The sequence below is a fragment of the Carassius auratus genome, chromosome 35 (genome assembly GCF_003368295.1).
Source record: "Carassius auratus strain Wakin chromosome 35, ASM336829v1, whole genome shotgun sequence".
NCBI classification, from domain to species: domain Eukaryota; kingdom Metazoa; phylum Chordata; class Actinopteri; order Cypriniformes; family Cyprinidae; genus Carassius; species Carassius auratus.
The window spans coordinates 14,965,368-14,986,136 of NC_039277.1; the positions used below are offsets into that span (position 1 = coordinate 14,965,368).

Genomic DNA, 20,769 nt, shown 5'->3' on the forward strand with positions numbered 1-20,769 from the left:
TTGGAAAGATAGTGACTTTTTTACATTAAAGCATTTTTACATTTAAATTGCTATATAGATTTTTGTACTTATTTTACCTTATAATGTTGCATTGCAAATATGGTATATAAAAAATGTACTTACTTTTCCTCCATATGTAAATGTGCATCACAAATCTTTTACTCATAAAAACAGAAAATAGGCCACTGATTTCATACATCAAAAGCAAAACACACATTAATGCAAATTTTTAAATCTATTGTTTGATTGATTGATTGATTGATTAACAATAGTGCACAACATGATTGTGTTCGTTGTTCAAACTGCAATAAAAAAAATAATTAACCATGAAGCAACTTTGAAAGAGTTTATATAAAGCAGTGGTACTTTCAATTTTGTCAACTCATACATACCAAGAGGGGGGATATAACTTCATATGTAAAAGACGATTCAAGACGAGTTGACCGTCACTTTTCATGATCTTTATGTACATAATTACAAAATTCCTTTTTTTATTTTATTTTTTTGCAGCAAAATTTCAGCTGGCAGCTTTCAACTTGTGTTCATCCACGAAAGAAAAAATTGCATCCTCTAATGCAATTAATTTGACTTCAAACATATTTGGAAAACATCCGCGACAATAGACTTTAGAACAAAAAGCTATTAAAGAAACTTTTGAAAGTGGCTATATGCAAAGCCGAGACTTGTGACAGGCAAACACTGTGACAGTTTCATCACACTCTTGTCAGTCTCTTATCTCAACGTACTATAAAGAGGAGGGGCCGTGAAAGAGAAACTGTAAGGCGATTCTGTCTGTCCAGGCCAACGCCCATTAAAGTTGGCAACGAAGCTCAGAAACATTCTCCTAAATCTCCACTCCATTTAGTGTAACGGGTGCCGTGCATCTCTGAATCCTTCAGCAGGTAAGATGCTACAAACTCCCATCCGCTTCCCAAATTAACTTTAACTTCGCTTACAATGTTATTCTCGTCTCTTTCCGCTCTATAACAATTGTTTATAAAAACAACTTACTATTTTAACAGGCAAACGGAAAACACTTCATGGAAATATATCGTAATCGTGTATTGATACTTGTTTGTAAAATCATAAAGATTTCCGCTAATGTTTTTGACAGCACTGAACGCCCATATTCCGTTCCGTCACGTGACTATTACCGCCGAGCATGATCCTTTGAAATGTGGCTTTCATTAAAATACAATGAGTCATATTGCTTTGAATGACAAATTAATTAGACCACACACTTTACAAATGAAAGGGATGACCTATATCTGGTAGTCAGCAAGAAATGATGTAACCACAAGAGGGGGGAAAAAACAACAAAAACAAATTCAATCTCTTTAATATATATCTCTATCCATTGTTTCTCCTAGATCAGGAGCTTTCTAACTTTTTACTGCTATATAAGGACCCCCAAATATGATGATTTCCTTGTGAAGGATCCCTTTGTTCAAATATAAAGGCAGCTGTACACTTTCACATATGACAATCTACTGTATTTTTTCTTTGTGTGAGAAAAATCTTAAATGTAATATAACAACAACTAAATTAAATAATTGTCTCCAAAATTAAATAATTGTCTTTTGCATTGTCATGATTTTATAAACAAATTTAAAAAAAAATATCTAAATATATATATATATAAAGTACAAAAAAAACTGCAAAAATAAGTTTTAATTAAATACCATTAAATAAATAGATATGCAAAGGTTTCTGCCGAACAAAAATTGTGAATATCTTGACTATTGACCAGTCTTTAGAAAATAATAACATGGTATATGTTAAACATATTTCACTAATATAACAAACCTCAGAGATTTGAATATTAATAAAATGTTCATATAATTCTTACAGTTCTAGGCTATTATCTCCTTTTTTTATTCGCTTTATGCTGTATGTCAAAAGTCTTGTTTCTGTTTGAAGTTCTTCAGAGGAATCTTATTAAGTTGATGACTAAATGAATTCTGATTTACAACTGAGAAGAACCCTCCTGAGCAATAACATTTTCCTCTAGGTCCTAATTTGTGGGTTCTACTGGTGGGCAGATGCTGAGCTTTCTCAAATAAGAGCTTAATCTTTCATATGAAACACTGCGGTATGTTTTGAATGTCAGTGAATTTATCTGTGGTGCTGACGCTCAAAATCAAATGAGCTTAACGGTGTTAAAGTCGCACAGCATGTGTCGAATATAATGGCAGCAGGCTCTTTGAACGTACAGCACATTGTATGCAAAGAATACATTATTAAAAGGTCTTAAATGATGCACTATAGTCATGTCAGTGTTAGACAACGATGAAGTGAAAATTGAGAGACTGCTTTGAGAGCCAGATGTCGTGGTGTTTTAAAGGAGGTCTTCTGGGGGTTAGGAAATGTTGTAAGTTTATTGTATTAAAGGGGAAACTGATACTGAGCATTAGGCTGTTAATTACCGGTTCAGCCTCTTCTGCTTAATGAGCTGAATAGTAAAGTGGAAACCATTTTGCTAGTGGCATCCAAAGGCGTTATTTATTTAACAGTGTCATTAACCCCGTCATTAGATCTCAGTCCTAAATTTCACTTCAATAAAACCCTAACAAACTGGGAAGTGTTTCCTAAAAGCAAGCACCAAAAGAAACCATTGGCACCAGTACGAATACGATTTATGATTAAAATGTTTCTAGAATGCATCCCTGGTCGGTTTCAATATTATAGATGTGTCAAAATAAAACAGTTTTACCTGTTTGTGGATTTCAAAGACATATATTATAAAATGAAATTGATTACACCACTTTTGCATTTCATCGGTTTAAAAATGCATTTATGTTTTACAGGTACATTGCCTGTACAATGGTTCCTTATACTACATTAATATTTTTTATAATTGTTGTTTTTATTTCTTGGCTTTAGTGTCCTTATCTCTTCATCTCTCCTCCATCACAATGGCAGCGGTAAGAAAAGTATTTCAAATGTGACACAATGTTAGTCATTTTTTTCATGTCTGAAACATTGATGCGTTTAGTCTCACTTCTAGATGATTCAAAGGCAATTCATTTGAAATTAATTGTATCACTATCACACATTTATACTCAATTAAAAGCATTTTCCTGCCAGTCAAAAGTCTGGATCTCGTAAACCTTTCGCTATAAATATAAGAAATGCTATATATAAAGGCTACCGCAGAAATGCTTGAAATTAGAATTTTGGAATTTTGGAACTCAACTCAACAGTTTAAACTTAAGTTTTGCACTTGTTAAATCTGTCTAAACAGCCCGATCTCACAGTCAAAACGTACATATTTAGATGTAAATTAAAACTGTCCAATACGTATGTGCCTTTATGTATTTACAGTGTCATTTACGTATTATCTGGACGTAATTACAGGTTCAATACATATTGAAATTTACATAAAAAAAACCTCAAATACGTACAGATACATTTTACTGCTATAAATACGTCTAAGTTGTAAGTTTTTATGTGCATGAAAACGTAAGTAAATGTACGCGTGGTAGAACCACATTTAACGTAAAAATACACACGTATACTCATGAGATCACGTTGGTCTAAAGGTGATGCTATCTCTTCTTTTGCTGTAGTTGGGCAACCGTGGAACCGTAACTGAGGCATCAGGCTTCAACCCAGAGGAAGATGCCCAGAAACTTTACAATGCTATGAAAGGAAATGGTAAGTGATCGACAAATCAGAACCGGGCTTCAAGATGAGTGTTTACATGATCCATTTTTTTGCCCGTTTGAATGAAATGAGAATCATCACCAGGTTTCATTTTGAAAGTATTTTATCAGGTAGATCAGAGAACCAAATCTCTTCATATCCAGTTAAAACTGCAAGCTGTGCTCCGCATTGACTCCTGTGTGTTTAGCTGGGCTCTCGTCCAATGCAGAGCAGAGGATGATTCCTCGGCATTTGTCCTGTAAACTAAAAGGTTTTTGCTCATTGTTGTAGACTAGAGTTTGGTATGATGTTGAGAATGCAGATTTCTAGATAAATGGAGTTCAGCTGATTTCAGCATGAGTTGCATTACGAAACACGGCTTGCACTCACACTGTTGCTGTTTGACAAAAGCTCGCTTGTTGGCCTTGAGTGAGTTGTGAGTAACATGCAGTTTAACACTTTAAATAACAGTGAACTTGTGATTCGGAAAGTGTCAAAATTTTCCATGCAGTGAAAGAAAATGAAGCAATCTTTTGCCATTTTACGATCAAGCATGTACAGCATGGGACTTTAAGGGTAATGTCTAATTTGGTACTTAAAATAACAAAAAGTTGTTAATTCCGTTAATTAAAAAGGTATATGCAGATATGAAATTGAAAACCGCCGTCGTTTACTCAACCTCACGTCATTCCAAACCTGCAACACTTTCTTTTTTCTGCTCTTTTGTTTCTACAAAATGATTTCAACATTGATATTAATAATAAATGTTTCTAAAATTACATTTTAAAATGAATTTTAATGAAAATTAAAATAAGTTGTACAGTAAATGATCATTTTATTTCACAATTTTAGTTTCTCCTGTATTTTTTTCCGAAATATTAACATGTCATTTAGTTATATATGTAATATTTATTATACCATATCAGATGTATAGATTTTGTAACACATTAAAAGACGCAATATCCATTATGAATCTGTTTTGGAGATAACCAAAGATTAAGACAATGCTGTCATCAGCTGATGCTGATAATCTCGAAATGGTAAAAAAAATTCTTATTATAATAATTGACATAAGGCTGACTAAATGTTTTCTTCTATTTATTATTTTTTTTATTTCATGCTTTAACCACAACTGAATGAATTCCAGGTACCAATGAGGCGACTATCATCGAGATCCTCGCCCATCGCACTATTGCACAAAGGCAGAAAATCAAGGAGTCTTTCAAACAGAGCGTGGGAAAGGTAAAACACTCAATGTCATTTAACCAACAGTTACCATTCTCTGAAATAAGGTCTATTAAACTCAGACCTGTAGCCTATCATTAACAGGTCTCATTTTGGACCAAAACAACACATCTTCCTGGTCAAAATGAGGGAAGCTTGTAGTCGTGTTCTTATCTTTATGGAAGGTCCTAATGGCAGGGAAGGTGTGAGCAACCGTTAGGTTGTATTTACATAAAACATACGGTTCATCTACAAGCGGTGTCTTTCAGAAGACATCACTGCTTTATGACTGTTATCATAACAGAGTATAAAGAATGCAGTATTGACTTATATTGTACTTCCTTGTGGTTTTCCTCTATTAATTTGTAAACCTCTAACTCTGTAAGCCGGTCAGGGAAACCAGAATCAGTAAAAGTCAGGGTCAGGTCTTGCAGGTTCGTGGACACGACATGCCTTCCCCACTCAGACTTACAACTGATATTACAGTTTTGGTCTGCAACCAACACTATTTTCAACACCAAATCCATTTGTTTCTTCTGTGATATGAGATGTGGAAATAAAGCATGAATGAATGCATCGAAGAAGAAATAATCTACTTTTAAGCTTGATGTGCCTATAGTTTGTTTGCTGTTCTTCCACATGTGGTATGTAATAACACTTTATTTAAAAATCCCATTCAGGAACTGGTTGACTGCTTGAAGTCAGAGCTATCTGGAAACTTTGAGCAGGTTGTGGTCGGCCTGATGATGCCTGCCCCAGTGTATGACGCGTATGAGCTGAGGAACGCCATCAAGGTTAGTGAGGATTGGGAAACACCCATTTCAGACAGTATTTTACTTTAATGTGCATGGCTTCTGGTGCCAACCACTTCGAGTTGTTTTGACTGTACAAAAAATTTAGGTGCCAAATAATGTTTTTACGTGCCACAGAATAAATGTGTTTTATTTGTTTTAGTATTATTATTTTATGTTTTTTTTTTTTACATTTTAACATTTCAACCATACTGTCATGTGTTTATGTCTCTTATTTTCTTGACTTTATCAACAAATTTAATCCATCTTGTAGATGACGTGGGAACTAAGGTTAACTTAAAGCGGTGCTTGATTGCGATTTCACTTTTTTGACGTTAGTTAGCATGTAATATTGGTGTTGAACATAAACAATATCTGTTGCCTAGGGCGCGAGATGACTGGGGGGCGCCGCAGGAAAGTGTTTTTGCCGAATTGAAGAGAGCCATAAACAAAACTGTATTTATTGTTTGTATTTCGTTATGAATTTTGAATCATTTTAAAGCTGATACCTTGTTTACTAAAAAGGAACAAAGCTTTTTGCGATTATTGGATGGCAGGTGCACCTTAAATAATGAAGTCCATGCATTAACAGAACACATACACATATACACATATATATATATATATATATATATATATATATATATATATATTCGTATAATATAATGCTGCTCTGATCTTCCTTGACAGTCAAATCAGAAAAAAAGAATATTCAGAATTTGTCCTCTGCATTTAACCCTAGTTCACACACAGCAGAGAGTAGTGAACACACACACACACACACACACACACACACACACACAGCAATAGGCAGGCATTTTTCCTGCGGCACCCAGGGAGCTGGATACCTTGATCAAAGGCACCTTACGTGTGTGTGTGTGTGTGTGTGTGTGTGTGTGGTTTTAGTCACCACACAATATCTTCAACCTTTTTCCAGGGTGCAGGAACTGAGGAGGCATGTCTCATTGACATCCTTGCCTCAAGAACCAATGCTGAGGTGAAGGAAATCATTGCTACCTACAAGAAAGGTACAGATGTGCTACAGCTCACACTTATCATGGATATGCTCTTTTACAGTGTGAAAAATATACAGGTCTACCCATATATTTTCGTTCACTTTTCTTGTGCTAATAATGATGTCATTATCACAGAATATGGCAAGAGTCTCGATGAAGATGTCTCTGGAGACACGTCTGGAATGTTCCAGAGAGTTTTGGTGTCTTTACTCACGGTAAATAAACAAATCAATAGGTTACTTGCGTAACCACGGTTTTCTGATAGCATTAAGTGAGGTGTCTCACTATGGGATACGCCCCTTCCACGTATTCCTCAGAAGCCCAATTCCATTACGCCAGCCCCAATTGGCTGGCAGACATGACCTTGCATCAGGGAGTGGCTCCCTCCTCTCTGTATAAAAGGAGCGACACAATGTCATTACGACATTCAAAACAAGCACACCTCTTCCTCGCTTTACACAGCAAGGAGAGTGATCTGGTGAGAGACCTCACTTAATGCTATCACAGAAACGGGGTTACGCAAGTAACCTATTGTTTTCTTTCAAACATACGTTTCAGTGTCTCACTATGGGATATCATAACTCCTGTATTGCCAGATAGCCTGTCTCGAAGTCTCCTGCCAACCAAAGAACTATTACTGGGCTGGTTAACACTTAAGATCAATGCTCAAAACATTTGAGCTGTAACATCCAGTTTATAGAACCTCGCAAATGTGTGCGGTGAGGACCAACTCACCGTATCACAAATATCTTGTAACGTAACTCCTTTCACGAGTTCACACTTACATACAATTGAGAGGGTAAAGTTTAATGCGTATTTGGCGTGCTGTCCAGAGGGAGGGCTCCGAGCTCAGAGTTCGGCCCGAACCCAGAGTACCCCCCACCTACCCTATGTAAGTGGTTTAGGACTAGAAGTGTGGAGAAGGGGTGGTGGGGGGATGCTGCGAGACTGTCAAATGAATTGAGGTGAGACTGCTGTATATATACCTCTTACCATTGATTGCTGAGTGCTCTCCACCTGTGTTAATTATCTGCACGTGCTTCTCCCGAACTTTGTTAATAAAACATTATTTCACGAGTTCACACTTACATACAATTGAGAGGGTAAAGTTTAATGCGTATTTGGCATGCTGTCCGGAGGGAGGGCTCCGAGCTCGGAGTTCGGCCCGAGCCCAGAGTACTCCCCCAAAAAGCTAAAGAGCAGAGGACAGCAGCTGAACTAAAAGACCCCCCCAAATGAGTGCCGTGTTTGGCGGGCTGGCGTCTCTAGAAAGGGTCTGAATGTTTGGCCAGTGGGCCCGTGATGGCGGCTCACTGTACCTGGACTGACAGGCCCCGCTGGCTTGCAACGGGGACCGATCAGACAAATGTATTTATTTATTTATTTATTTATTTATTTTGCCTTTTTCTGCGCTGTGAGACCAATGCTCGCTGGACAGAAAGAGAAAAACAGGAAAAAGGAAAATGAGAGCTTGACCGGGAGATTTTCTCACACTGCGTCCGCTGTGAGACCTAATGCTCACTGGACGAAAGAGAAAATGTAAGTGCTCTACCGGAAAAGTTCTCACTGCGTCCGCTGTGAGACCAAATGCTCACTGGACAGAAAGAGAAAACAGGAGAGAGAGAAAATGAGAGCTTGACCGGGAGATTTTCTCACACTGCGTCCGCTGTGAGACCTAATGCTCGCTGGACTTAAGAGAAAACGTAAGTGCTCTACCGGGAAGTTCTCACTGCATCCGCTGTGAGACCGAATGCTCGCTGGACAGAAAGAGAAAACAGGAAAGAGAGAGAAAATGAGAGTTTGACCGGGAGATTTTCTCACACTGCGTCTGCTGTGAGGCCCTATGCTCACTGGACGAAAGAGTAAACGTGAGAGTTTTTTTTTTTTTTCATTCAATAAAGGTTTGGTGAGCTTTTTTTAATGTGGAATCGGTTGGTCCTGATATAGCTATGGAAAGCATCTGAGGACCATCTCCCAAGGGCTTGTATCTGCTGTTGGGAGAGGCCTTTTTGGGCTGCTGAAGTTGCTGCCCCAATACGGAATGAGTGACTTGAAAAATTCTTTACTGGAATGCCTGCCTGTTGGAGAATGGCTTTGAGGTGTTTCTGGAACCAAAAACGAGTCACGGGTTTTTTGGATTCGTCTATGAATAGGGGTTCCAGAGGATATTTGACCTGAGAGCTTCTCCATTGCGAATATGCCAGAATTGACTGGTATGGTTGGACTGGCGATGAGAGATTAAAAATGTATATGAAATGGCCTTTTTTGGTTTGGTCGGTCTTACTTTGTTTAATCAAATATGAAATTGATTCACCATCTATTACTGATAAGTCTGAGATGGTGGGGTGGATTTTTGGGTCGAAGTTGGAAGTGATGGCGAGTTCTGAACATCTGAGAAAACCAAAAAAGGCTAGGACAAACATAGCGTCGAGTGTGCGAGTGGTACTGATGGAATGGTAGCCTGTGCGGAGGGCGCGAATGCATTTGGTGAGAATGTCTAACGTTATAGGTGGCCTAGCGTCGGTACGGCTGTGCTGGGATCTTTGAATCCCTTTGATCAGGAGGGAGGTTTGTGAGTTGTTTATCTCGGGGGAAGGAGCGCCGTACATCAATTTATGGAAAAACTGGATGCCGCTCAAGTAACCTTTGATGGACCCGACTTGGAGGCCCTTAATGCTATTAAGGTAGGAAATAAAAAAGGTGACTGAAAGAAGAGAGAAATCAGGGAAAGGCATGTTATAAGAGAAGTGCAATGTTTTGAAACATCTCCAAGTTATATTGCTATATTAAAATCCTGTCCCGTTCCAAAACCAGAAGAATGATTCCCGTTCCCGCCCACTCCCGGATTGTATATTTTTTGGCTGGAATCCGTCAGTTACAGTAAAAGAAAGAAAATACAGTAGGCTACAGATCACAGCATGCCAACTTTAGTAACACCAACAGGTGCTGCCTGACAGTTTTGCTGCCTAAAGGGAACTGATCAAGCAACTCTGAACTGCCGTTGCATTCACACACAATCTCTGTCACATTGTAATGCGAAAGCTTGGGGGTGGGCGAGCTGTAGCCTGCGCAAAAGTCTGCCGAGGAGGTGGCGGTTGCGCAGTCTGCATCTTTCTTTGCATGCAGAGCTGCAAGGCCTAGTCATCCCTTTTCTTCTCCTCGCATCTCTTCTGCATCAATGTCAAAATGCAGAAGAAAATGCAAAAATGCCTTCTGCGACCAGTGCATCCTCTCTCCTGAACGACCATTGTTGCCTTGCCTGCTGCCTGAATGGCACATCTCTGAAGACAGAGCAAGAGATCTGTGACAACACGGTTTTCTTTTCCACTCTGTCTAACTTGGCGTGTCAGACACCTCGTCTTGTAGCTCCGCCTGGTATGCCGTGTGCAGAGAGATGGCGTTCAATGCCCGTACTGAGAGAGCGACTGCTTTGTAAGTGCGCTCCATCATGCTAGACTGGAAGGGGTCCGCTTTTGATGGCAATGTTGGATTCGCAGCAGTCATATGCTTTGGATGCAGATGCGCTGCAACTAAAGGCTCCATGGGGGGCATGCGAAGAAGGCCCACGTCGAGCGCAGACCCCCCTTGCATTTTTTTACTAGTAAAAACGTCCTTCCAGGTGACAGAAACCTCTTCCAGAAGCTCTGGAAAGATTGGAAGGAGTTGTCTCGCTGCCCGTTAAGCCGTTTTTAGAGACTTTGCAGTCTCGGCTACTACGGTCAGCCACTGAATGTTGAGTTTCTCCGCAGCGCAGATCCACACTAAGAAGCGGAGAGAATAGTGCCCCACCCACCTCCTCCGTGGATCCCGCCGTAAACGAGGGATTGCGCCGGTTGCGCAGGGGGGAGAAAAGGGGAATCCTCAACTCCTCCTCTTCAGAAAGAAGGAAATCTGTTTGCCCCTCTTCCTCGTCCGTGTTCACCCCACGATAAAGTTGCCATGGTGGGCAGCTCTACAGGAATAGGTACCTTAGGGGTGAGAACCAGAGCGGGACTAGCTGACATGAGGGGATCATAGCCAGACAAGCAAGCTTGGCATGCCAACCTGCAACGGAGGCTCTTCATTGTGAAACGTGTGAAGTGCTCACAGGATCCGGGATTATTATTGAGCATGTTTCAGCCCAAGACATGCAAAGCAGACCTGGTGTGTGTCTTTGCATGAGATCTTGTTCTCGCATGAGCAAAGCCACGGATCTTCCTCGCTAGCTACAGTAGTCTGCATTGCTGCAGCCATAGTCGTAGAGAGCTGGAAAGCCCATTGATGGGTAGGCGAAAGCGGCGTGGTGTCCAACACGATCGTCCATACGCACAGTACCAGAATGATTAGCCAGCAACCAAAGTGGAGACATGACCATTGTGGATTCCCGTGACCAGTGTAAATCCCGAAAAAATGTCAGCCTCTAGTGAAGAATAGTTGATAGCTATCCGAGTTGTGTAGGATTCTGGTGTAAAGCGAGAAGAGGTTTTTGAATGTCGTAATGACATTGCGGCGCTTCTTTTATACCGAGATGAGGGAGCCACTCCTGACACAACGTCATGTCTGCTAGCCAACTGGGGCTAGCGTAATGGAATTGGGCTTCTGAGGGATATGCGGAAGGGACATATCCCATAGTGAGACACCGAAACGTATGCTTGAAAGAGAACACTGCTGCCTTTACTAATGACCTGTTTTGTTTGCCATGCAAACCTTCACCATCCACAGTGTCCAGCTGGGGCAGGTGTGACCCCTGACAGTTTGATTTATGAGATGTATTGATTTAGTTTTTCTGCTTTGCTTATAGGCTGGCCGTGACCAGAGCACCAAGGTGGACGAGGCTCAGGCTGTTCAGGATGCAAAGGTGAGGATTTGGCATGGTTAGCTTTTCAGCAGCAGCACATGTTCAAATGTTGTGGTGTAATGGGTTCTGAATACCTTAATCTGGGTCATTCTTTGACATTACATGCTTAGCATATCCAGTGTGATTTGGTAATAGTAGTAGTCTTCAGTGTACTGCGACCCCCAATTTCAATTTTAAATATTTTTATAAAATACTTATTATAAAAACCTATAGTATTCATCATGGTACAACTAGCTAGTTACTTAAGTGAAGTCTAAAGAGCATTAAGTACAATATAATACATAACATTGTAGCTGATTCACACTGGAACACAGACCATACTGGAAGTGTTTAATTCATTAAATATCCCTTTTTTGTGATTTGGACTACACTGGTTGTGCTGCATGTTTCTGATTTATTGAAAAGAATCGACTCACGAGAGTCATTCATTGAGTATTCAAACTAAAGCGGTCGCACTATATGTCTTTAAGTCTCACATAACAATAGTTAATCAGACTGTTTTCTTTGTGCTGTAGTTTTTGATTCATTGAAAACAACCAGCACATGCAAGTTATTTATTTGAGAATCATTAATCGTACCACACTGGTTACACCTGTATTTTTGATTTATTGATTTATTTTTTATTTATTGAAAATAACCATCTCAAAAGAGTAGTTATCTTGAGAATCGGACTACACTGGTCATGCTGAATGTGTGTTTGTGTGTGTGTATGTATATATATATATATATATTAGTTAGATAAGAGTTAGATAAAACTTGTTCACTGTGGGATACGACTGGTGGCCGCTCTGAATGTTTTTGATTCATTAAAAAGAACCGGCTTGTAAGATTCTCTATGGAATCCAACTACACTGACTGCAAAACAAAAAACACTCTTATTGTGACTTTCTTTACATTAAATCTTGTTTGTATGTTATCTAATGTAGTGATTTATTTTTATGTGTGGCTAATGTGTTTAAATGAAAATTGGGCCTCTGTATATTCTGTGCATTTACTATTCTTTAATGGACGTGTTTCATATTCAATGTCAGCGAACTGCATGTGGGCTTCAGCCGTAGGTACACAACAGTCATGCTGATCTCACTAATCATTAACTGTATAAAAGGAAATTGTTTCTCATTCAACAGGACATCTATGAGGCAGGCGAAGCTCGCTGGGGAACAGATGAGGTCAAGTTCCTAACTGTACTGTGTGTGAGGAACCGAAATCATTTACTCCGAGGTATCTGTTCATGCCAAATAATAATCGAAATACTCCTTACCTCTTCTGTGTTCGTTCTAGAAAGCAGCAAAGTGTGAAAATTATCGTACATGACAGTGGTTCCCAATCCTGGTCCTGGAGAACCCCCAACACTGCACATTTTAGATGTCTCTCTGTTCAAACACTCCTGATTCAACTCATCAGCTCATTAAAGAAGAATCCAAGACCTCAAATGTGTGTGTCCGAAAACAGAGACACCAAAAGCTTGCAGTTTTGGGGCTTTTCCTCCAGGACCAAGATTGAGAACCACTGCTACAGAACAATGAAGTAGGCTCATGACTTCCACCTTGTGTTCACTGGATGTAAATAAAGTTGCTTGGAATAGATGTAGGCCTACTTCTCATACTGTTCAGTTAAATTATGTGTAGTACAGTGTTATTTTACTAAAATGTATATACTACTATAGGTTTTATTTTACTTTTTCAGTTTAGTTTCAATGTAATTTGAGTAATTTTGTTTTAATTGCTTTTATCATTTATTTGATTTAATATATATATATATATATTGATTAAGTATTGATTCATATACATGGTTAGTTATATTTTTCTGCTCCTACACTCATTTTTTTAAAAAATGCAAAATTAACATTATTCAGCTATTTATTAACTACATGGCATTAATTGAATAAAACATAAAGCAATGTGAGATCATGTGACAACTATAGTGTTTGAAACTTTGCATATTGCATGCTGTTTCAAGAAGTATTACATCCAACCCATTCTCAACCATTTTTCTTTTCTCAGTGTTTCAGGAGTATCAGAAGATTTCTGGAAGGGACATTGAGGACAGCATAAAGAGAGAGATGTCTGGCTGCCTGGAGGATGTATTTCTGGCAATAGGTCGGTCGTGAGTAATATTTTAGTTATCTTCACACATTTTCAGTTGCATACTGGGATCTAAAAAGCTTCTCTTTAACCTTTGCAGTGAAATGCCTGAAAAACAAGCCAGCATTTTTTGCTGAAAGGCTCTACAAGTCAATGAAGGTAAATGGAAACACCATCTAATGTAATATTTGTACACATTAGAGATATAACCAGTACAACAGTCATAATTTCTCTTGTTTCTTGGCTCTTAGGGTTTAGGCACCACAGATAGCGTGGTGATCAGAATCATGGTGGCTCGTGCCGAGATCGATATGCTGGACATCAAAGCAGAGTTCCTGAAGATGTATGGAAAGACCCTTCATTCCTTTATAAAGGTGGGACACAGTTGTTTCACTAAGACTATGTGACTAAACACAATATTTAAAATCCATTTAAAACATATTACAAATACTCTAACACAAACCTCAGGGATGAAGCAAAGCCAAACTTTTAAAGGAATAGTTCACCCAAAAAACTGACTCATTTGCTTATTCAGTATGTAATTGAGTTTCATCAAAACAAATTTGGATAGATTTAGCATTCAATCACTTGCTCAGCAAAAAATAATCTGCAGTGAATGGGTGCCATAAGAATAAGAGTCCAAACGGCTGATAAAAACATCGCAATAATCCACACCAATACAGTCCATGAGTTAATGCCTTGAGAAGTGAAAAATTGTGTGTTTGTACAAGTACATCATTAGGACGTTTGATCTAGTTTAAACCAAGATAAGTGTTTAGAACTAAGTGTTTTCACTTTTATGCTTGATCTGTGCATAGTTTTCTCCTGATTCAGACTAGATCTATTTAAATTAATTTTGCAGACAAACCCAAAAATTCCCAATCAAAGCACTTCTAAAAGGCAATACTAACATTTAACCCATTATGAAACTCTGTTCTGGTTGTTTATTAGGGTGACACATCGGGCGATTACAGTAAGATCCTGTTGGAGCTGTGCGGAGGAGAAAAGTAACTCATTCGCCGTGTTCATTAGCGTGAAACGCTGTCTCTCACACCAAGTCTACTGCATTTCAAACACATTCTCTGTTTGTAATACCCATTAAAACCACACAGTGTTGTTTTAAGCAAGACTCATGTTTTATTTTGTTTTGTGTTTATAGCCTTGGAATTTAAGGGAGTCCTTTAAAGATCATTTTCTAATCTTGTTGTCACACTCAATGGGGTCAATTTTTGAAATTACTCATTTAATGTATAACATTAAAACTCTGTCTAATTTTACTAATTGCTCATGGTTGTTTGCATATCAGCATAGTTTCTCTGTTTTTCTAGATTACAGGTTTCACAGACCATGTGCTTCAATTTAATCAAGAGCAACATATTAATCATATGAGTGAATGTGGCATCTGTCAGAATTATGGGGAAAATGACTGACCAAAAAAAAAGTGCATTTAAACTTTTACCACTAAGTGGTGCTATGCACGCATTCATGTACACTCCTGTGTAAGTCACAAAGACTTACGTTTGTGGCTTGAGTTATCATACCTTGTATGTCTATTAAAAACAGAGAAATGAAAAAAATAAAATCCACGAATAGGGTGTAATTATATATATATATATATATATATAAATATATACACACACACACACACACACACACACACACAAGTGCTGGTCCTATAATTAGAATATAATCAAAAAGTTTATTTATTTCACTAATTCCATTCAAAAAGTGAAACTTTTATATTATATTCATTCATTACAAACAGACTGATATATTTTAAATGTTTAGTTCTTTTAATTTTGATGATTATAACTGACAACTAAGGAACATCCCAAATTCAGTATCTCAGAAAATTTGAATATTGTGAAAAGGTTCAATATTGAAGACACCTGGTGCTACGCTCTAATCAGCTAATTAACTCAAAAACACTTTCAAAGGCCTTTAAATGGTCTCTTAGTCTAGTTCTGTGGGCTACACAATCATGGGGAAGACTGCTGACTTGACAGTTGACCAAAAGACGACCATTGACACTTTGTACAAGGAGGGCAAGACACAAAAGTCATTACAAAAGAGACTGGCTGTTCACAGAGCTCTGTGTCCAAGCACATTAACAGAGAGGCAAAGGGAAGGAAAAGATGTGATAGAAAAAAAAGTGTACAAGCAATAGGGATAACCGCACCCTGGAGAGTATTGCGAAACAAAACCCATTCAAAAATGGGGGAGACACACAAAGAGTGGACTGCAGCTGGAGTCAGTGCTTCAATAACCACTATGCACAGACGTATGGAAGACATGGGTTTCAGCTGTCGCATTCCTTGTGTCAAGCCACTCTTGAACAACAGACATCGTCGGAAGCGTCTTGCTTCAAAAAGGACTGGACTGCTGCTTAGTGGACCAAAATTATGCTCTCTGACGAAAGTAAACTTAGCATTTCCTTTGGAAATCAGGGTCCCAGAGTCTGCAATAAGAGAGGAGAGGCACACAATCCACGTTGCTTGAGGTCCAATGTAATATTTCCACAGTCAGTGATGGTTTGGGATGCCTCGTCATCTGCTGGTGTTGGTCCACTGTGTTTTCTGAGGTCCAAGTTAACACAGCTGTATACGAGGAAGTTTTGGAGCACTTCATACTTCCTGCTGCTGACCAACAAGATTTAATTTTCCAACAGGACTTGGCACCTGCACACAGTGCCAAAGCTACCAGTACCTGGTTTAAGGACCATGGAATGCCTGTTCTTAATTGGCCATCAAATTCGCCTGACCCTAATTCTTATCAAGAAGAGAAAGATGCGATATGCCAGATCCAAGAATGCAGAAGAGCTGAAGGCCACTATCAGAGCAACCTGGGCTCTCATAACACCTGAGCAGTGCCACAGACTGATCGACTCCATGCCACACCACATTACTGCAGTAATTCAGGCAAAAGGAGCCCCAACTAAGTATTGAGTGCTGTATATGCTCATACTTTTCATGTTCATACTTTTCAGTTTACCAAGATTTCTAAAAATCCTTTCTTTGTAATGGTCTTAAGTAATATTCAAATTTTCTGAGATACTGAATTTGGGATTGCCATTAGTTGTCAGTTTATAATCATCAAAATTAAAAGTGTGAACTGGCCATAATGCTGTATGACTGGTGTGAGATTCATTAAACTTGATTTGCTATAATACTTCTGTTCATAAGATATTGCATATGATTTTCAATTAATTATAGTGGTTTGGTTAAGAGTGTGATTAGCTGATGTATTATTGTGGGAGCATGTGATTAGTTGATGAATTGTGTGCATGGTTGATGATGGCTCTTAAATATTTAAATGCAGTTTGCTGAGTGCCTACTAAGACTTGCATATTTGTGCATAATGTTTTGACCATGGATGCATACAGAAGGAAATAGATATTTAAGTATATGGAAATGTATTTATTATTAATATTTCAATCTATATGCTTCTGTATGGGCTGAATGCTTTCATTCATATTTCGCTGTATATCCTATGTTTTTATTAATAATTTGGGTGTATTACTGTTCATATTTGTTTGTTATTAAATTAACTGAATTCATTTTGAGTCTGTATTTATCATTCACAGCTGCTGAAATAGCCTTTAAATTAGTTTGGGCATATGAGGACATAAATTAGGTTAAACTACTGCATGTCCACCCATAAAGAAAATTTATAATTATAAAAAATTACCAACTGATTACCAGCACACAACTACTGATCCGCGACGTTGCCACGAAGTTTGCACAAAGTTATGTTGTGGCGATGTATACGCACCTTTCACCTTTCCACTTTTTTAGTCTCAAGCAGGCTCCGAAGAAAAATTTGTTTTTCAAGTCCAAACTTTACTTAAAACCCCTTACCAGTCACCCCCCATTTTTGGCATGGAGACAGAAATGACATACCCAAAATAAAAAAAGTTTCTGCTCATGATTCTTTCTGACTAGATACATAATCAACTTTGGTTCACAAAGCTGAAACTTCAAAGTTTACAGATCAGAATCACTCAGACTGTTATGACAATAGAGATATATAAGCTCAAACATAAAAACAAAAATACAAATATTAAAAAATGTATTTTAAAAATTGTTGATGTAGGATATGAGTTTAAAAACAAAGTGTATCTAAAGCCACAGGACTTCCAAAACTTCATTAAAAATGTCAAAATCGAATCTGTAAAACTGAATTTTATGAAATATTTTCTAAGGCCATGTCATGTGTGTTGTTTTCATTAGGCACTATCTTTGTTTGTTTTTTAGTGTTCAATGTCAGTTTTGTTTACTTCTTTAAATGTTAGAGAATTGAAAAATCTTACAAAGCGCAAGGCACTTTTTATTTTGTAAAGAACTTAAGGCAAATGTAATATTTATACAAGAAACACATTCGGGTACAGCAGATGAAACATTTTGGAAACAGCAGTAGGGGGATAATGTTTTATATTCTCATGGTACCTATTATTCAGCAGGTGTTATGATACTTTGTAACCGGTTTACAGGAAAAGGGATTAGTTGCTGATTGCAGCTATTGAAATATGCGATCAAAAAAATTGTGCTTTTAATTTACGGATATAATAACAAAGTGAACAACAGAAGTATGTTACAGAAAATGGGTAGGCTAGTGACAGAGTTGAACGCCGTTCATGTGACTGATAAAGTTGATATGGGAGGTGATTTTAACATTGCTTCATATTCTTGGTTGGATAGGCTTACTCCTAGAGGCCAACAACCTGAAAACAATGAAGTACTACACTTTAGTATTGAAACTAATACTTTTGACTATTGGAGATTGAATAACCCTACAAATTTGAAATATACATGAATTAGTGCTTCAAACTGGAATCAAGGGTCAAGGCTAGATTACTGGCTAATCTCACATTCAATAAGTAATAATGTTCAGAAATGTGAGATTATTATATCTCCGCTCAGCGACCACGGTTTAATAAGTTTATCCTTGTTATAGTAACCAAACAACCTCGCTCTTCGGGTAATATATGGAAACTAAACAATAGACTTTCATCAAATGATTTTTTTTGCAAACAAATAAAATCCCTCTGTCTAGAAGTAAAAGGAATGGATATGTCAAATAAAGGGAAGTGGGAATGGTTTAAATTTGAAACAAAGAGGTTGGCAATTGAAATGGGGAAAAGCCTGTCAAAAAACAAGTAAACTTGCACACAGTCTCTCATGCCAACGTACTATAAAGAGGAGGGGCCGTGAAAGAGGAACTATCAGGCGATTCTGTCTGTCCAGGCCAACACCCACTAAAGTTGGCAATAAAACTCAGAAACATTCTCCTAAATCTCCACTCCATTTAGAGTAACGTGTGCGGTGCATCTCTGAATCCAGAGCTTCAGCAGGTAAGATACTTCAAACTCCCATCTGCTTCCCAAATAACCTTTATCTTCGCTTTCAGGTTTTTTCACATCTCTTTCTGCTCTATAATGAATGTTTAATTTAAAAAAAAAAACTTAGTCTTTTAAATGGCGAACAGAAAAACACATCATGGAAATAGAACGAAATTGTGTATTGACACTTGTTTGTAAAATCATAAAGTTTTCCGCTAACGTTTTTGACAGCACTGAACGCCCATATTCCGTTCCGTCACGTGACTATTTACCACATATCATGATCCTTTGAAATGTGGCTTTATAGTATAGTCAGCAAGAAAGTATATAACCAGAGGAGGGGGGAGTAAAAAAAAAACTAAGAAAAACAAATTAAATCTCTTTATTATATCTCTATCCATTGTTTCTTCTAGATCAGGAGTTTTCTAACATTTTACTGCTTTATAAGGAACCCCAAATATGATGATTTCCTTGTGAAGGATCCCTTTGTTAAAATATAAAGGCAGCTGTACATTTTAAATATGACAATCTTTATTTTCTCTGTGTGAAAAATATTAAATTAATATAAAGACAACTAAATCAAATAATTGTCTTTTTCATTGTAATGAATTTATAATAGGGCTGGACGATTATGGCCTAAAATCAAAACTTCGATTAATTGAACATTTTACCTCGATTACGATTAATGAACGATTATTATTTTTAGTTTTTTTGCCCTCATAGTTCACTGACAAGGTTTGTACTGTAAATATGATTGACTATCAGCAGTTATTTTATCTACGTTCGTAACATTTCTTACTAGGGTTGGGTATTGTGTGAATTTTATCGATTCCGATTCTTATCGATTCCTAGTTTTGATTCCAATAAAATAAAAAATCCAATATATAAAAAAAAATAAGTCAAACATTTAGATGTCAAACATTTTTACAAAGCATTCTGTTGGAGCTGAATAACATGAGCAAAAATCAGCAGCCTACAAAACACTGCAAGAGGAATTTTGTCTGTGATTAAAAAAAATCAAGTAAAGTCATTAAATGTATTCAGTCAAGATCAGTGAAGGATTTTATTTTGTTCTTTGATTAAAGGTGCTGTAGGGAACTTTTGTAAAAAAATATTTTTTAAATATTTATTAAACCTGTCATTATGTCCTGACAGTAGAATATGAGACCGATAATCTGTGAAAAAAATCAAGCTCCTCTGGCTCCTCCCAGTGGTCCTATTGCCATTTGCAGAAAGTCATGCGCTCCTGGTAAAAAACAACCAATCAGAGCTGCGGTCCGTAACTTTGTTTGTGTTCAAAATGTAGAAAAATGAACATAATAAGCGAGTACACCATGAATCCATTTTCCAAACCGTGTTTTTTGCTTGTCCTGAATCACTAGGGTACACCTATAATAAGTGTTTATATTCGGACTATTTTAGATTGCTTCGGGGGTACCGCGGCGGAGTAACCCAGTACCTTTGTGATTCTTCATAGACATGAACAGAGAGAAGTAGCTCCGGCTACAATGTTCTTCCGCAAGACGCAAGCAGTTCTGTTTATTAACCGGTACAGCAAAGTTCCCTACAGCAGCTTTAACATTAATGACAGGCAGCGTGCTTATTAGGCTGTTGTCTCTTTAAGCAAAAATACTGTACACATGTGTTTTCTTTCTCTTCTGTTTATGTTCACGTAAGACAAAAACTGCTGCGTTTATGATGATATACTGATGTAGTTTTCTGTATCGTAGTTTCGATTTGGAACAACCTTATCTACAGTTAAAATACACAGAACAGTCCGAGAACGGACACAAACCGGGAACCTGCAGCGCAACCGCCGACCGCTGCTCTCTGT

General features: G+C 37.8%; 1 protein-coding gene across 1 annotated transcript in view; it reads left to right on the top strand.

The window, feature by feature from the left end:
- The first annotated feature begins 744 nt into the window (after positions 1-744).
- anxa4 (annexin A4) overlaps positions 745-20,769 on the top strand; it is a 33,037-nt gene continuing 13,012 nt past the window's right edge. The window contains exons 1-13 of the mRNA XM_026219092.1: positions 745-902; positions 2,884-2,924; positions 3,570-3,657; positions 4,793-4,887; positions 5,550-5,663; positions 6,598-6,688; positions 6,812-6,891; positions 11,457-11,513; positions 12,641-12,734; positions 13,517-13,612; positions 13,698-13,756; positions 13,849-13,971; positions 14,549-14,604. Of these exons, the coding sequence (XP_026074877.1) occupies positions 2,916-2,924; positions 3,570-3,657; positions 4,793-4,887; positions 5,550-5,663; positions 6,598-6,688; positions 6,812-6,891; positions 11,457-11,513; positions 12,641-12,734; positions 13,517-13,612; positions 13,698-13,756; positions 13,849-13,971; positions 14,549-14,604 (962 nt within the window). The 5' untranslated portion in view covers positions 745-902; positions 2,884-2,915. The remainder of the gene's footprint in view (positions 903-2,883; positions 2,925-3,569; positions 3,658-4,792; positions 4,888-5,549; positions 5,664-6,597; positions 6,689-6,811; positions 6,892-11,456; positions 11,514-12,640; positions 12,735-13,516; positions 13,613-13,697; positions 13,757-13,848; positions 13,972-14,548; positions 14,605-20,769) is intronic.